Source organism: Globicephala melas, chromosome 5 (genome assembly GCF_963455315.2).
Source record: "Globicephala melas chromosome 5, mGloMel1.2, whole genome shotgun sequence".
Taxonomy (NCBI): Eukaryota; Metazoa; Chordata; class Mammalia; order Artiodactyla; family Delphinidae; genus Globicephala; species Globicephala melas.
The window spans coordinates 107,224,732-107,241,058 of record NC_083318.1 but is presented as its reverse complement, the minus strand read 5'-3'; the positions used below and the strand labels follow the sequence as shown (position 1 = coordinate 107,241,058).

General features: G+C 49.5%; 1 protein-coding gene across 1 annotated transcript; it reads right to left on the bottom strand.

Moving 5' to 3' along the window:
- Positions 1–353: 353 nt before the first annotated feature.
- SFRP2 (secreted frizzled related protein 2) lies at positions 354–12,844 on the bottom strand. Its single transcript, XM_030878287.3, has 4 exons — positions 12,790–12,844; positions 7,937–8,707; positions 5,484–5,564; positions 354–1,504 (listed from the first exon to the last, which is right to left on the bottom strand). The coding sequence occupies exons 2-4, from the start codon at positions 8,433–8,435 to the stop codon at positions 1,200–1,202; spliced, it is 885 nt and encodes a 294-aa protein (XP_030734147.1). The 5' UTR covers positions 8,436–8,707; positions 12,790–12,844; the 3' UTR covers positions 354–1,199.
- Positions 12,845–16,327: the final 3,483 nt, after the last annotated feature.

The following is a 16,327-nucleotide window of genomic DNA, read 5'->3' as shown; positions in this document are numbered from 1 at the left end:
TAAAAATCTGCAGAAATGAAAAGCACAACTGTCAAGCTTGTGAACCGTAGGCTAAGACTAGTGTCCCCACGATCTGCCGCGGGACTGCTGAGACCAGACGATAGCCTGTCCATCCCCGTCTCCCAGCAGGGTCCGCAGTGGTAAAACCTGAGTGAGATGGGAGGCAGGAGTGGGTGATGGGAGGTGTGGGGAAATGCACTTTCTGAGTCACAGAGGAAATGGGCACTTCAAACTGCGGGAACGCTGGGCCTCAAGACAAAGGAGGTGACAGCTCTTGTTCAGCTCCCTTCCCAGTTCCTCCCACGAAGAAGACAAGACACAAGACCAGGAGTTGGTAAAGCAGGAGGTAAAGTTTATATACAAGAATATAATGTTTATCTGAAATATTTACAGTGTTGGTTAAAGCAGTATTTTTACAACTTTTTCAGGTCAACTACTATGTATATTACAGGTAAGCTACAATGGTTTAATTTGCAAAATTAAGTAAAAAAAGCTTAAAGTACTCGGGTCAATCATAACATCAGTCTGTCTTGCCCTTTATTTGAAGAACTCATGCTACGGTGGTTAATGTGGTTTTTATAAATGGAAGTACTCTACCTGGAAATGCAAAATGCAATACATGCTAGAGTTGTAAGTTCCCAACAGGGATGTAAAATGACAGGTGAATCGTTATAAGACTTAGGTGCTGAGTGTCAGGCTGGAGCTGAGAGAGAAGTTGAGATAACAGCCAGCTTTATCTCAACTGGGTTTTGGACCCACAACAGAAAAGTGAAAGTTTGGGCCACATAGGAAAGTAAAGCTATTTGCACATTATGGCAACCTCAGCAGAAAGTGAAACTCGGTTGACCCAAACCAAACAACCAAAAAAAAATAAAACCCAAGTCACAGTTGCACGTATTCAAAACTAGCTTTTCAGTGAGCTATTTTAAAACTTCATAAAAATCTTCGTGATTTTATTAGTTGGAAGATTTCTACAAGATTTGGGTGGGTTTTTCCTTTATGTGGAAACAACTATTTGTTCCTGAGGCCTCCTGGGGCCTTATAACTCAGAAAATGCCAGGGGTGCAAACGTGCAAAAGACAGGGGAGAGCCGCTCCAGGCTGGGGCTGGAGCTGCAGGGACTGTGCTTGGGAAATGAGTGCTGAGGTCCCACAGCAGAAGTGGAAAGGGTCAGCAGAGCCCGGGGGATGGCCCCGGGACTAGCACTGCAGCTTGCGGATGCTGCGGGAGATGCGCTTGAACTCTCTCTGCCCCTTCTGCCACCGCTTCACAGAGGTGATGACTAGCTCTCCGCCCAGTTTCTGCCCCATGACCAGGTAGGGCGCATTGATGTCATTCATCTCCTCGCACGTGCACTGCAGGCTGTCTTTGAGCCACAGCACCGACTTCTTCAGGTCCCTCTCGGACACACCGTTCAGCTTGTAGATGGTCTTGCTCTTGGTCTCCAGGATGATTTTGGTATCTCTGTTGATGTAGGTGATCTCCTTCACTTTTATTTTCAGTGCTATGAAGACAAGAGAGGACAGAGTGATAAGGAGGGAACACATCCCACTGCATATTTGTGACTCGGCTTGGGAGAGGGAAGAAGAGCTTCCCAGGGCCGATGGGACTGTCAGGGGCTGCGGGTAGGGGGTTGGGAGCTGAGGGCAGCAGGTGGCTCCATTTCTAAAGCCTCAAAGGGTTTGTCAGGCACTTTGTTTCAAACCAGCCATCCTTTAAAAACTCTCTTTGCGGGGACTCAATTGACTTTTCTTCCTTGCCCTTGTGTTCTTGTGTTTGTACGTAGGCTGCCTGTGGTGTGTGCTCTCCTTGACAAATGACTTTCCCTATTGGAAACTTCAGCATGAAAAGAAATGCCTGACTCTTAGGTGAAACACGATCCTTCTGTGGCCGTAAACGTTAAACTCAATTTATTACGTCGGAGAGGTTTTTGGACAAACCTGTAAGGAAATTATATCACAAAATCATTGTTTTCTAAAGAACAAACTACAAGGAAGGAGAATTGATCTTACAGCTGCATTTGATTTGGTAAAGTAACTCAGAAAAAACAGCCAAGACGCTTTTTAAGAGCACAACATGTTTAGCTGTAAAAGTGTTTTTCTGAAGACCTCATCCTCATATGCTATCATTTGCCCGTCCGAGGCCAAGGCGTTTACAGATCATATATGTACTGTTTCCAAGATGAATATGTAGACTCATTAGAATGCTAAGACCAAACGTAAGTGGTTTACGATAAAAGACACATTTTATAGTCATGAACAGTATGCTTTGGGAAAGACAACCCTACAAACATACATGCTGGAGTTAAATTTCAAGACCCCATGAGGCAGGGAAATGATAGAATTTTAAGGTTGGAAGGGATCATCCAGTTAAAATCTCCTCTTGGTACACAAAGAATCTGAAATCCAGAGAAGTTTAGTGACGTAACATGAGGTCACCCAGTTAGGCTGTGCCCTGGCTGAGTCTAATTCTCAGAACTCTGGTCCCCAAACCTCCTCCTATAACACCACTGTGATCTCTTAGGCAGAGTATCAAGTTTCTTGTCCTGGTTGGTGCATTAATATGCCCACTGTAATGTGTCTTCAGACCCTTGGTGACATTAACAATTGTTCCATAGAGATGACATGCAGGTGTGACTTCCTGACTCTGATGGAGCTTAATGCATGGTTTAAATTAGTAATAGAGGAAGAGGTTTTTTGTGTGTATATCACTGTTCTGGAAATTTCTTCCTCTTTCTTTCTCTCTCAGAAGGAGAACTTGACTAAGCATGGCTTTTCTAGTCAACCAGGACATGGCTGAGGCTCAACCAGGTAAATCAAGGATACTGGGACTTGGCCAACCATTGTTTGTCTGATACGCATCTGGGCTCTAGTACTGAGTTCTCAGGGTTTATCATGAGATAAGCCACATGGCACTGTCACATGGTCCTACGGCCTCTGCCTAAGGGCTGGGAGTGGGGAAGGTATATGGTGGGAGAAGTGATTGTAATGTTACCTGGAAGCCTCATCCACAGCACAGACAGAGCATGTGTGAGATTTCGCCTGGTCAAATTAGACACTCTTGAGCTCCAAATATCAGAAGAACCATCACTTTTAACAAGGGGGGAGACTTATTACTCATCTTTCTCTAGCTATGAAATAACCAACTTTGTAAGAGCTTACCATGGGAAAACTTCAGACATCTCCTCCCTGGGTTTTCAGCTGGGACCAAATAGAGGGAATCAAAGCCCTCAAATAACTTTTCCTGCCCTGCAAGATGTGAACGGGGATGCCACACATGGCAGGAGGCAGGGGTGTTGATACTGTCTGCTCCAACAATAGGCTGCATACAGAGGCAGGCAGTTCTGGGCTATTCTTTCTTCACCAGTACTTTCCCCACTGTAATAAGGAGGTCTTCTCCATCCTCCCTGTACTCCAAGTGCAGTGGGGAGAGTGTCACGCTTTCACGGATGATTCAGATTTCTACCCTTGTTCCTTCTACCCTGTCATTACTCCCCCAGAGTACAGAGGCGATGTGGAGAACCACCTATAAACCAGTATAACACGCACCCCCTACAATTTAGGTTCATTATCCCCTTCGGGACAAATTGAATGTGGAGAAATAGAAAACAAAGCTTGTGAGGTATCTGCATGTGTGATACCTTAAGTGTAATGACTTCCATGTTGTTTTGAAAGGCTCTCTCCTCTAAGGAGAGAGAAGGTTGACACACACACACACACACACACACACACACACACACACACACACACACACATTTCTTTGGCCCAGGTCTTGATACAGCATTCTTAGGAAGGAGGTCTTCTGTAAGGTAAGCCACAAAGCAAGCAGGTAATGTGTGTGTCTGCACGTGTGCTCTAATTTCAACTTTTATGGAGCTCCCACTAAACTTTTTCATGGAAGTCAGGAGAGTGATCTGTACTAAATCTAGTGCAAAGGCCATAACTTGTCAGAAGAAAATGATATTTTATATACATTTTTATACAAACTTTATTAAAATTATATTAAAAAATTCTGTCCTTAATCCAATCCTGTAGCATGGAAGCTAAGAACCGTGTTTTGGGCAAGGCTCTGGAGCTTTAGGGCTGCTGCTGCCAACATGCCTGGCCCTCTCCTACTTTGAGAGTTGTATGTATTAGAATATAGACATTTGAAACCCTATCATCCATCTGTGGCTCTCACTGAGGGGAAGGACTGGCTAGGACTCAGAGTTACCTCCTTCCTTTCCCCTTCCTCAGCTGTTTGAATCTTCTCCTATAGCTACGGCTGTCCCAGGACCTGCTAAGGTTAAGCCCAGGACCCTTCCTGCAAGAGACCTGGGGTTGTAAGGGGCAGCGATTGGGTGGTTTCCAGTTTCAGGGACCTGGCCAGGTCTGAGATTTCTGGGCTGGCGAGCTGTAAGGAGAGGGTGGGAGGGCAGTCCTCCACAGTGGGCGCTGGAGTGATTTCTCTGTCTCCAGGACTTAGTTGAGTATGTAGAAGTGTTCATACAGATCTGTTACAGTCTGTTATTGTTTGCTAGAACAGGGACCACATCTGTTTACCAGTAAATTCAACCTTCTGCCTGAATAAATACTTTTAAATACCAACCCCTCAAACACACCCAAAAGTGCCTGCTCTTGGAATGGGAGGAAAACACGAATGTCTCAGGTGTCTCGGCAAAGTTCCTGGCCACCCCCAACTCCTCCCCCAACACAGCACTGATCTGTGTCTAGCTGGCTCCTCTGCTCCCCTTGGAGGGCTGAGGACACAGATGAGGTGCTGCTGGAGCTCTGGGTGGACAGTCTCCAACCCTCCTTCCTCTTATAGTTCTTTCTTAAGGGGAATGACCCGCACGCCGTGGAACTTGGGTAACATACCTCGCACATTATTTACTGTCCTCCAGAACCTTGTCATCACGGCACCTTGCATGTATCTTGCCAAGGTAAACTCCTAGCTTTATTGTTTCTTCTTTTTAAATTTAAGGAAACTCTCCCCGACATCTTATTAACCAGTACCTTGGATATACTCACTGATGGTGGAACATGGGAAGCAGAGCATCACGGGTTACGAATAACGTAAAAATATTTGTTTGGCACTGGAGTAAATTTCAATTTTTGGCCAACTCCATGCCTTGAATCTGTTTTGCTGAGGCTAATATTTACATGTTCCCATCTGCTTAGACACATGTTAAAGTGACTAAAAGAGAACATGGTCCAAGATTATGCTTGTTGGCAAGAAAAAGCCATAGTGAAATGAAAAACGTGCCATCGGAAATTCATGATTTGATTATTGCTTAACAGAGCAATGACTCTCACCTAAAAAGATACAACTCGATACCAGATAGTTACATAGGGAGGAAACTAGGATAACACAGATGATTAGCTCAAGGAAAGATGAGCTGTGATGATATGTCACCCAAACTTTATCTAGTAACATCTTAAGGAATTGTACCTTTAAGTTGTACTGGGCAATAAAACTTCTGTTGTTGGTGGTGTATTACTTACCAAAATCATTTTTACAAAGAGTTTCCATTATGTCGTTGTCATCTTCGTTTTTATTTTTGCAGGCTTCGCATACCTTTGGAGCTAGAAATGTGAAAAGTTAGTAAGTTTGCTTAAAACGAAACAGCGGGTGGCATTTCTAAACAACTCACAGGGGCTTATTCAGGCAAGAGTAGCAATTGTCCTGTAAGACCCCAGCTTCTGCCTCATTTATGAAAGAGGGACCACTCATTCCCAAGAGAGTCTCCCATGCCTCCCATCTTTCTGACAGGCAAAAATGCCCACATGCTGTGTTCCATGTATGACGACTCCCCAAGCAAAGGGCGCCCTGGTGGAGTGTGCAGGTGCAGCCACAGGTAACTGAGACAGGCTGCAGCTTTTCAGTCTTCCTCCCACTCCTGGGACAAACTCGGTCTCTGAAAAAGTTAGTCCCAAAGCCTCTCTGAGGAGAAAGCACCAAAAGACCCTTAAGGGACTTTGGAAAACTAGCAACCACAAACTACGGCCAGAAGATCGTCTTTCTGAGCTGCAGGTCACTGGTGCAGCCTGGCCTCTGCTGGGCTCTTCAGCTGACCTGTCTCTCGGGGGAGTCATTTCAAGATATTTTCAGGTCTGGACAGGGCGGGGTGGCTAGCACTGTAAGGCTCACATCTGGGTTCTTCCCCCTTGGAAGCACACCTTGCTAATGACTATAGCCTGCTCTAAATGGTTCTGTATCACCTCGTGCTTTCTGCCAAGTTTGTGCTTGAGTTAAGCAGCATTTATTTCACTGTTATCTTCATCCCTGGTGCAGATTCTTCTTGCCTCTCTTTGCCTGTTTCAAACTCTCGAAAACAAACAGACAAAACAACAGCAACAATAAAACCCAAACAAACAAAAACCCAAAGCTTCTCCTGAAGCCAGTGAAAATCTGACCAAACCCAGGAAGGTGCACTAGCACAATCATGAGAAAGCCTGCTAAAGGCTCCTTTAAAAGAGTCTGATTCCTGGCGAAAAGGGAAAAAAGAAAACATTCATTTTCTCCCACTTATAAATGTACTAATGCTGTCTTTAAAATTTAGGTGAAATTTCATTAATATGAAACTGCGTTTTCGCAGGGAAAAAAGAACTATATGACTCATTTTAGAAGTTATTTATCAAATAAGAAAAAGCGCAGAGCAGATTTTGAAACACGTAAACTTTTATTTTGAAGGGAGAAATGACTTTTTCGAGAAATGTAATATATAATGTGGGTGGGACTGTGAAAAACAAAAACAAAAGCAACACACATAAAACTGCCCTTAACTCCTCTGTCTCAAACAAAATGAAACTTTTCCAATTAGGAGCTCTAGGAGTGTATATAAAATGTTACTAACCTGTGTTGGTTGGTCTGTGGTATATGTTGGACAAATGTTTGAAATATGCCAAACATTTGCAATAAATTATAAATCTAACCAATAAGATGATTGCAAACTCACGGTGCCTGCCAGGAAAGATTGCTAAGCAACTTTGCATTTTCTTTAACTAATGATGGCTGTAGGAAAACAATTAGAGATGGAAAGGGAGATGCTGGTGGAGCCCTGAAAGGGATTAGGAAGCCCCCTTTCCATCCGGGGGGAACCTAAATCAGCTCAGACACATTGTATATGTTTTCCTTTCAGGAAGACTTTATCAAGCGCCCATGAGGTTTTCATTGCTTTGATGGTTTCTGCACAGGAACTCCCCCCCTATTTTCTAAAAAACTTGGGAAACTCTCTTTTGCACGATTTCTCCAGTTAATTAAAACCACTCCTAAGATAAAAGCTGATTAGTGATAGAAAAATGATTCCTGGAGATTCCCTTTGTGCCCTCTTTCTTGGACCTCTGGGCAGTTAACAATCAATGCTCAATTTTCAACACGCATGAGCCAGTCCTGCTTTTTATTTACAAAGCCTAAATCGGCAAAGAACAGAGAGTGCCTTAAAAGACTATCTGTTTGCACATTTTGGCGATCGTGCCTGTAGGGAATGTCCCTGTGCCTAGAATCCTGCCCAGTGGTAAGAACGTGCTGCGTGAGGCTGAGGCCAGCGTGCTCTGGCCAGGGTGCTCACCGCCAACTCCTCCTAGCAGGACCACTTCCAACACTCTCAATTGCGGCCCCCGTGCTAGCATCTTCACAAAGAATTGTACATATATCTACACGGGAAAGATCTCTTCCAGTTCTACGTTTTCTCCCCCCACCCCCCCTTTTAAACTGTCCCTAAGAAAGAGCAACTGGTACAACTCGGGAAGAGAATGAGAGACTTGGGTGTGTGTTTGGGCGGGGGGGTATCTCAGATTTGTCACGATGACACACCAGGGCAAGGAGAGCGTCTGCCCTGCCAGGGACTGACACCCCCGGCGGGGAAGCATCGGGATGGGGGGCGGGGGCCGCGAGAACACCCCCGGAAAGTCTTAGCGGAGCTGGTCGGGGGGGTGTAATAAGGAGGAGGGCTTACCTTCCTCGGTGGCCGGCAGGAGGTGGTCGCTGCTAGCGAGGGGGATGCAGAGGTCGTTGTCCTGGGGGAAACGGTCGCACTCAAGCATGTCGGGCCAGGGGAAGCCGAAGGCGGACATGACCGGAGCGCAGCGGTCCTTCACCTGCACGCAGAGCGAGTGGCACGGCTGGATGGTTTCGTCCAGGTCATCGAGGCAGACGGGGGCGAAGAGCGAGCAGAGGAACTTCTTGGTGTCCGGGTGGCACTGCTTCATGACCAGCGGGATCCAGGCGCCCGCCTGCTCCAGCACCTCCTTCATGGTCTCGTGGCCCAGCAGGTTGGGCAGCCGCATGTTCTGGTACTCTATGCCGTGGCACAGCTGCAGGTTGGCCGGGATGGGCTTACAGTTGCTGCGCTTGTAGGAGAAGTCAGGCTGGCCGAAGAAGAGCCCGCGCGCGAAGCCCAAGCAGCAGTGCGAGGCGAGGACGAGCAGCAGCAGCGACCCGGGACCCTGCGGCATCGTGGGCGCGCGACCCCCGGTGGGGCGGAGGGAGCCAAGGCGGGGAAGCGCGAGACGGCGGCCCGCTCGTTGCGCTCGGCGCGGCTCGGGGCCTGGGAAGCGGGCGGTGGGAACGCCGGGACGCCGGACGCGCGGACTGTGGCGGCGAGGTGCTGTGCGTTCGGCTCCGCGCAGCAAGTCCGCGCGCAGCTCCAGGGGGCTCCGACCCGGGGGAGCAGAGTGAGCCACTGCTGGGGCCCGGCCAGCGTTTTCTTGGCCTTTTTTATGCAAATCTGGAGGTGGGGGGAGCGAGGGAGGAGCCAGTGGAGAGTAATCCGAGGAGGTTTGGTCACTATTCTCTGGGTCTGGTTTTCCGTTGAGAATGCCCCTCACGCGCTCCCTGGAAGGAAATTCTGGCTGCGCCCCACCGACCCCCGTTCCCCCCGCCCCACAGGATGCTGCCAAGCGCGCGCTCTAGGACTGCTGTAAACAACAAACAAACAAATAGACCAGCCTGGCAGCTGCGCCCCAACAGTGGGCGTGCGGAGCACGGGCTGCGGGAGATAGGGGGACGTGACCAGCGGCCTTGTCGCCAGGTCCCTGAGGGAACGCGCTCCGCCCCAGCGAGGCCCGGGCGTGGGTTTGTTTCACCCCAGCACGAAGTTTCTGCTCGAGCCCCGGGTCTGCGGGGCGGAAATGCGTTCCAGGCAGTAGCGAGCCAGCAGCCGGCAGGCTCTTTGTGCCCCTGGCCCGCGCCCGGGACCTGCCCGCCCGAGGCCGTCTCGGCCCGGTTGCTCTCCTCTCGGATCCCCAGCCACGGTTCCCAGCCTGGCCCAACCCGTACAGTGACTCCCGCCTGCCCTTTCAAATATCAGAATTTATATAAGTAGAGTCGTATGAGCAAAACTTGTACATGACAAAGGAAATATCAATAAAACCTTGGGGGTGTTTTGCTGGGGTAAGTCTAGAAAATTTGGCCATTGTGGAAGCGCCTCTACAGAGTTTCGTCAGAATCACACACGACTGCCCACCATTTCCCGGTTTGGGAGAAGAGACCTGCCCTCCCTGCCTAAAGGAACGGGTTGACTCAAGGATCGAAGGCACCACGCGCCCTAACCCACTCTCGCCCTGACGGCGGGCGCTGAGGAGTGTGTGCCCTCAGGGCACGGTTTGGAAAGGCTGGTGCCCGGCACAAGGGACTGGTAGCAAGTGCCCCAGGTGGGCAGGCTGGGAAGGGGTGGGGGCAGAGGAAGAAGCCCTGCTTAGACATACACGAAGCCTGGGCAGAGGCGGCTCATTCACGCTACATATGACGGAGGGCAACGGGTGTACGGAGGCTAACAGGCAGAGGGCCTGTGCGGTCGCGGAGCTGGGAATCTCGTGCCCCGGAGGACTCCAAACTAAGTTCACAGCTGTAAACCGGCACTAGGGTGTCAGCAGGAGGAAGGTGTGTGTGTGTGTGTGTGGGGGGGGGGGTCTCCTTTCTTCTAATCGCCCCGAGTTTCCCCTTGTGGCTGATCGTCTCCTCCGTCTCAGCCACCCCCCTCTCCCCGCAGGTTGGCGGTGCAGCTCCAAAGAGAGAATGCCCGGAGAGCGAGACTCCAAGGTTCTTTCATATGGATGGTGGGCGCATTGTTATCACTTCCCGGTCACTTAGAGCCATCGGTGGGCTCCGTCCGCAGCTTCTCTATTTCCCTCCTTCCGGAAGATGCTTTGGCCTTGGCGGCACCCCAGGCCCAAGTCGCCCAGCTAGCTTTGTGGTCCCACTGCTTAGAGGAGGGGGTTAACGTGGGATGGCGAAAGCCCACTTAGTGTTTTCTCTTACCCCATCCTGGCCGTGAACCCATCAGGAAAATCGCCACCTGGAAGGAGAGTATCTTTTGATTTTGACCCAATAATTTGGGTCCTTAAAACCCCAGCTTGCGTCTTGTCTCCTTTGACGCTGGTGCTCTGCAGGAGAAGGGCCGGGGGCGGCAGCAAAAGTCCGCTCTTCCGCCGAATGGGTCCTGGGTCTTTTCGTGTCTAACTAAAGCACTAAGATGCCTAAAAGCCCCGCTCCCCAGTACAAATTACTTTGAAAATAAACCTCAAATAAAACGGAAGCACACCGAACCAAGCAGCTAATCAGAGCCTGAGCTCTGAGAGATGCTAGGACTTGGGCCCGGGGCTGGGATGAAGGCCCTCCCGCCTCCACCGCCCCCAGCCCCAACCCCTTCCCCTGGGTCCCCTCCGCTTCTCAGAACCCCTCGGGGGTCAAGGAGCCCGGGGCACAAGGAGCCCGAAGCCGGTCGGGCTGCTTCGAGGCGGTGCGCGGCCGTGCGCCCAAGAGAGGCTGGGGGCCCAGGAGCCCTTGGGGCCCGCGCGGCCAAACGCATTGTTTCGAGAACCCGCTGCCTCACTGGCCGCCAGGGGGTGTCGGGAGCCGCACTAGGGGCTCCATCTCGGCCGCGCCTAGTTTCGCGCTCTGGCCTGCCTGGTTCCGGGGTCGCGGCCCCTCCATGCACCCGCGCAGCTCAGCCTAGACCTCACCCTGCACAGGCTGCGTCTTCCTCCCCCACCTCGGGTCGCGGCCCGCTTCCTTTCTCTTCCGCCGCTCGTTAGCGCCTGGTCAAGCGCGTGCGCGTGTGACAGGCGCACCAGCCAGACGAGCAGACTGCAGACGAAGAGGAGAATAACCTCTCACCGAGGCCCGGACGCGAGCGCGGACCGTTGTCTGTGTGACAAATGCTCGAACACAGATGCTTGGCGCGTCTCCCCCGCCCGGGTCGCTGTGCTACCGCAGAGAGATGGGCGCACGTGGTGTAGCCCAGCGGCGCCTTCAGTAAGCCGGACTCTTCTGCCCTCCATGCCGGCCCTTGGGCCTACAGGTCTCCTCCGATCCATGCAAGTTATCAAAATCCGAAAAAGGCTTTTGTTTTCCACAAATGGAGAGTCAAATGCTTACCCCTCTCACCCCTACACCCCCCACTCCTCCGGGGTCTATTTAGTACTTGCCGTTTTTTAGGAATGGAAACTATTCGCCCAAACCCAGGATAAGTAGTGGGGGTGACCACTCCTCTGAGGGCCGAAGTACCCTGCCGGGCGACCTGCTTAAAGGGGTGGCCCATGGGTCCCAGGTGACGGGGTTGGGCATGCTCCCCCCACCCCCCGACGATGAACTACACCCCACCCGAATGCTGCAGGCCTGAGAACCTCAGCAACCCCGTGTTCTGGATTTGGCCCCGCTTCTCTGCTTGTTTTCTGTTGTCAAGGCACTGAAGAATCTTGAGGCCCAAAGAAAGTTCCTGCCAATCTCGCCAGAACAATTCGGCTGCTTGGTTAAACCTGTGCCGGCTGGAAGAGTTTCTGGGCAGGCAGGACCCTCATTCTGCGGCCCAGAGATTCTGCCCTGGGGGCTGGGGGCGGTCTCCAGGGGGCCTCCAGACCCCTGCGTCTGCTCTGCTTCGGCGGAGAACCGGGGAAACCGAGACTTCCAACCCCCCTCGCCCCCCCCCCCCCCGAGAATAGTTGAGTAAAGGCGTTCAGACTCTTATTTCCGAGAGGGAGTGCAAGCAAGAAGGGGGTGAACGACGTGTGATAAACCGACGTCTTAATTTCTCACAATCCAGCACTGGTGGAGGGGCAACCTCGAACTGGAAACAAGCTTCTTAGCCCCCACTAGATTGGAAAGCTTGGCCTTCGACGCTCCCTGTTAAAATGCACGGCCTCTTGCGGTTTAAGCCTTTACAACAACTCGTGAGTGGGGAAGAATGCAGTTACAGAGGGCAGGCCTGGAGCGCCCTGGGTAAGCACGGAGAAGGACGCCCCGCGCCGAAGCCCTAACAGACCGGCTGAGCGCTACCCCCGTTCCCGGAAATCCTCACTACCACCCGGCAGGTGGGTGTGACTATTATCATTTTGCAAATAAGTAGTCATGAAGAAACTGAGGCATGGACGGGTTAAGGAACTAGAACTGGGTCACACAGCGTGTGACACAGCTGGTGGTGTTGCACGTGCCTCGGCTGGGTGAGGTTCCTGCCCCGGCGGCTGTGGGGATGCACCCTGACCTGTCAGGACAGCGCGGTGGTTAGGCTTTCGTCCACGCGCAGGCCGGCGGGGTGGGTGACGTCACCTTCTCCTAGTGGGACTGGGGACCCGGGCCTTCCCTGCTCCCCGGGGGCGGAGCAGCGAGCCAGCTCCAGCATCTTTCGTGGGATTCGCGGCAGCCATCTGGGGGCGCCATTACCCAAAACAGATAGTTTCCCCAAACCCTTTTAGGGTTGCAAATCGGCTTCCTTTACTCTGTTGAGGCTCTGAGATCTTTTATATTTTTACACGTTGGGCGTCAGGGTGTTTTGTTCGTTTGTTTTTTAAATGTGCAGCGGGAAGGGATTACCTGGTTGTTTCGCTTTTGGCGCTCCCCTGCACCCACCGCCGACTGCCGCTGGACGTGAAGGTGCCCGGCGCAAACGCGCGCAGGGCAAGTGCCCGCAGCTCCCCTGCCGCCCACTCTGTGCTCCCCTTGGGCCCTCGGAGTCCAAGGGTTCAGTCGCGGATTTCCAATACCGAGGTCCGTGCCTGCGACCGCAAAGCCTTTGCCTCGCATTTTAAGAAAAGTCAAGGCTGAGAGCGAACAGTTTACCAGCTGCTAACCCAAGCTCTCGCGCTTACCTCCTTCTTTAAGATTTAAGGGGCTGATGGGCCCCAGATCCGCGCTGCAAGAGCAAACGAAGGGTCCAGAGAGGCTCAGACTCGGCGAGCTGGCCGAGGAAGGGAGCGGGAGGGGCGGCGGAGACTAGACTGTGGTCGGCGCTCTACCGGAGCCCTGGCACAGGGCTCGGGGCGACGATTCCCTGGGGGCGAAGCAGGAGTCGTCCGCGGGCCCTACTTGGCAGCGAAGGAGCCCGCCGGCGAGAGCTGTAATTGCTCGGGTCTGTGTGAGCTCTCTGGCGGTGGGGGTCCAAAGCCAGTGCGAACCCCTGGTTCCCGAGGCCTCTGGGTACCGAGTACACTGAACTAGCTCTTTGAGAAAGGTCTGAAGGCATTGTGGATGGATACTTCTGGAGCTCAATAGAAAACTATTGAAAAACAGTCGCTCCAAAATGGTAAAAAACAATTACACCTACAATGGTCATCTACTAGTGCAACAGGTCATTTTCTTGCTCTTCCCCGGTCACTGGAGTGTTTTAGTCAAAGCTGACGTGGGATGGACTGAGAAAGCTGTTTGACAGTATACTTTTCTAAGGAAAAGCTAGAGGCACATTATGGAGGCTGTCTGCCTTGGGAGAGACCAATTTCCATTTCTTCTCTTGTTCCCTCAATGGGAAAATGGCCCTAGACATTTTGGGAATAAGGATGGAACTAGGGCATGGTATGTCCTACTTGCATCCCTGGGCTGCTTCTGCTTCAAAACAAAAACAAAAGAAAAAACAAAAAGAAACCCACCCAACCAAACAAAAGCACCTGAGGTGGTTCAGTGGCCTGGACCTCTGGGAAGGAGATTCTATTTCTGTGCAGTGCAGGTATCCTCCTCAGCAACTTTTTGTTTACAGCAGAAAGTCTCACATTTGCTGGACCAGTAGTAACTCCTTGGTCTTGGGCGTTCAAAAACTTGGAGTTCGTGTCACCTGTGTACAGCTAGTCCATTTGGCATTCTTAAAGAAATACTTACTGAGCACAGCTGGTATGCAAGGAACCCTGTGGATACTTTCCCTTTCCTCTCCCCTGCCCCTTTCTTCCCAATTTTCCTGTCTCTTTCTGGGGTCTCAGTAGTTCATTGCTCACCGATGTGTTGCAACTGCTGATGAGACTCTTGAAATGAAGCATCTCCTAATTGCCCACATTAGGAAATCCTGAATGGAAAGTGCAGAATCCCAAGGCCATTCATAGAGGGCAGTCCAGAAGCCACAGAGTGCCTCTGGGAAGAAAGACCTGCTCCATTGTCTGATGTGAACAGCAGGGGTCACTGGCTAAGCTGGTGTTTCACTCTGGTGGGAATTTACTGCCATCAGATAAGAGCACAAAGTCAATACAATAAATTCTGTTGGCTCTAAAGCAACAGATGGAATCTGAGTTCCTGCACACATGTACGGTCTTTCCAGATACAAATCCCAGAATCAAAAGCCCTTTGTCATTCTTACTGAACTGACTTTTAGGGACACCTTTTCATACTCTGTGTGTGTTTGTCTGTTTGGGTCTTTCTCTATAATGGTAGATTTTTATGTTGCCCAAAATAAGACATTTGTCAGATTCATTAAAGTGATTCATCCTTTTATGACATACTCAGTAAGTCACAGGTCTTCACAGCAACAAAGAAATCTGTAAATTAGAAAAAGCATTTGTTTTTAGTTAATTTAGGGCTAATAGTGTAACCTGTAACTTCAAACTACAGTATCCAAACACACAGACTCAGCACTCTGAATGAATTCATTGGCATTAAACGTTAAAGTTTCATTAGCAAGCCTAATATTTCTTAATAGCTTGTAAATCTCCAGTGGTACAATAGGGAGTGAAATGTTACATAGAAATAACAGTTCCAAATGTTAAATTGGGTTTCTGGGAGATGGCCAGTCTGTGAAGTGTCTAGGGATCATCTTAGACATGTCATCCACAGCTTTGCTGTTTTCCCTTAGTTTCCTTGAAATCTTAATTAATTAAAGACACTCATGACAAGTTCTGCCCTGGAAGAAAATAAAGAATAAAAGAGCGCTTTTATGAGTACAGTTAATTTATTATTATTTGTACTAGTTCAGAAACCCTTTCCATGTCCAAGTTTGTCTGGATTAGAGCTTCAAAATGAGCAAGATTATCTGATGTTTTCTTTTATCAATTTTCCCTGGAATAAACAAGTCTTTAACTCTAAGCTGTTTGGTATTATTAAGTTGAAACTTTTACTTCTTATGCTAGTTATCGTTGCGTTCAGAGCAGTTGGGTGTGGTGGGAGGGGGGAAGATGGAGGGGGATTGTCAATTTTGCTCGTACCCTGCCTCACAACCAGATTTATTTTGGATTTTTACTTATTTATTTATTTTTTTGGTGAAAGAATGTGTTATTCCCTAGGCTATTCTCATGGTATCTGAAAGACTTAGCCAGGTAGTCACTGAATTATTTCCATGGAATGTTGCCATATCACGAGAGGCAGGACAAATATTCTGCACTGCTCTTCTTTTTAACCATAGATGATGTAATTAGCAGCCTAATGCCATAAAGAAGTAATTCCTCAAGTTCCTCGGGGTTTAATTCTATCCATCCAATCAAAAGATTATTGGGCCTCTACCACATACTGTGGGAGTAATCAAAAGGTCCCCACCTTTAAAGGGTTTATGGTTTAGTATTTGCAGGTAAAGGTAAAATTTCCACTTCCCTGCATTTAGCTTTAAAGATGAAGATGGCACATATTTCTGAGGATAAAGACTTTTCCCCACTGCACTTGGATAACAGGCTGTGAAAGCTATGAAGATTCGCATAGAGCAAAATATGTGTTGTAGGTCATGTCTGAGAGCCTTAGTTCCTTTTTGAATTGTGATAGAATACAGTCATAAGCCTTATTAGAAAGCAGGCAGTCGGAAAAACCTTCTGTAAGAGATCTTGAGAGGAACAGATGGACCAGCTTAAGCTAACAAAAGGAGATTACATTCTGTCCAGTTTATGAAGTTACTTTCAGAGAAGAATATTCAGTGTCTAAGAAACTCTGGACTGTAATAGATACATGGGAAATTCTCATTAACCACCAGATAAATGATGTATCCTGCACAGCTGCATTTCCCAAATCAACAGCAGACAACTGGATAGAGGACTGAAGGAATGAATTGAAAATTAAATCAAGTTAATATGAAACTTTCATTTTTACTCATGAATTGCTCCCCCCACCAATGCCTATTGTTTGTAAAGGTAATATATGTAAAAAATTCAGGCAACACAGAGAATTATAAAGA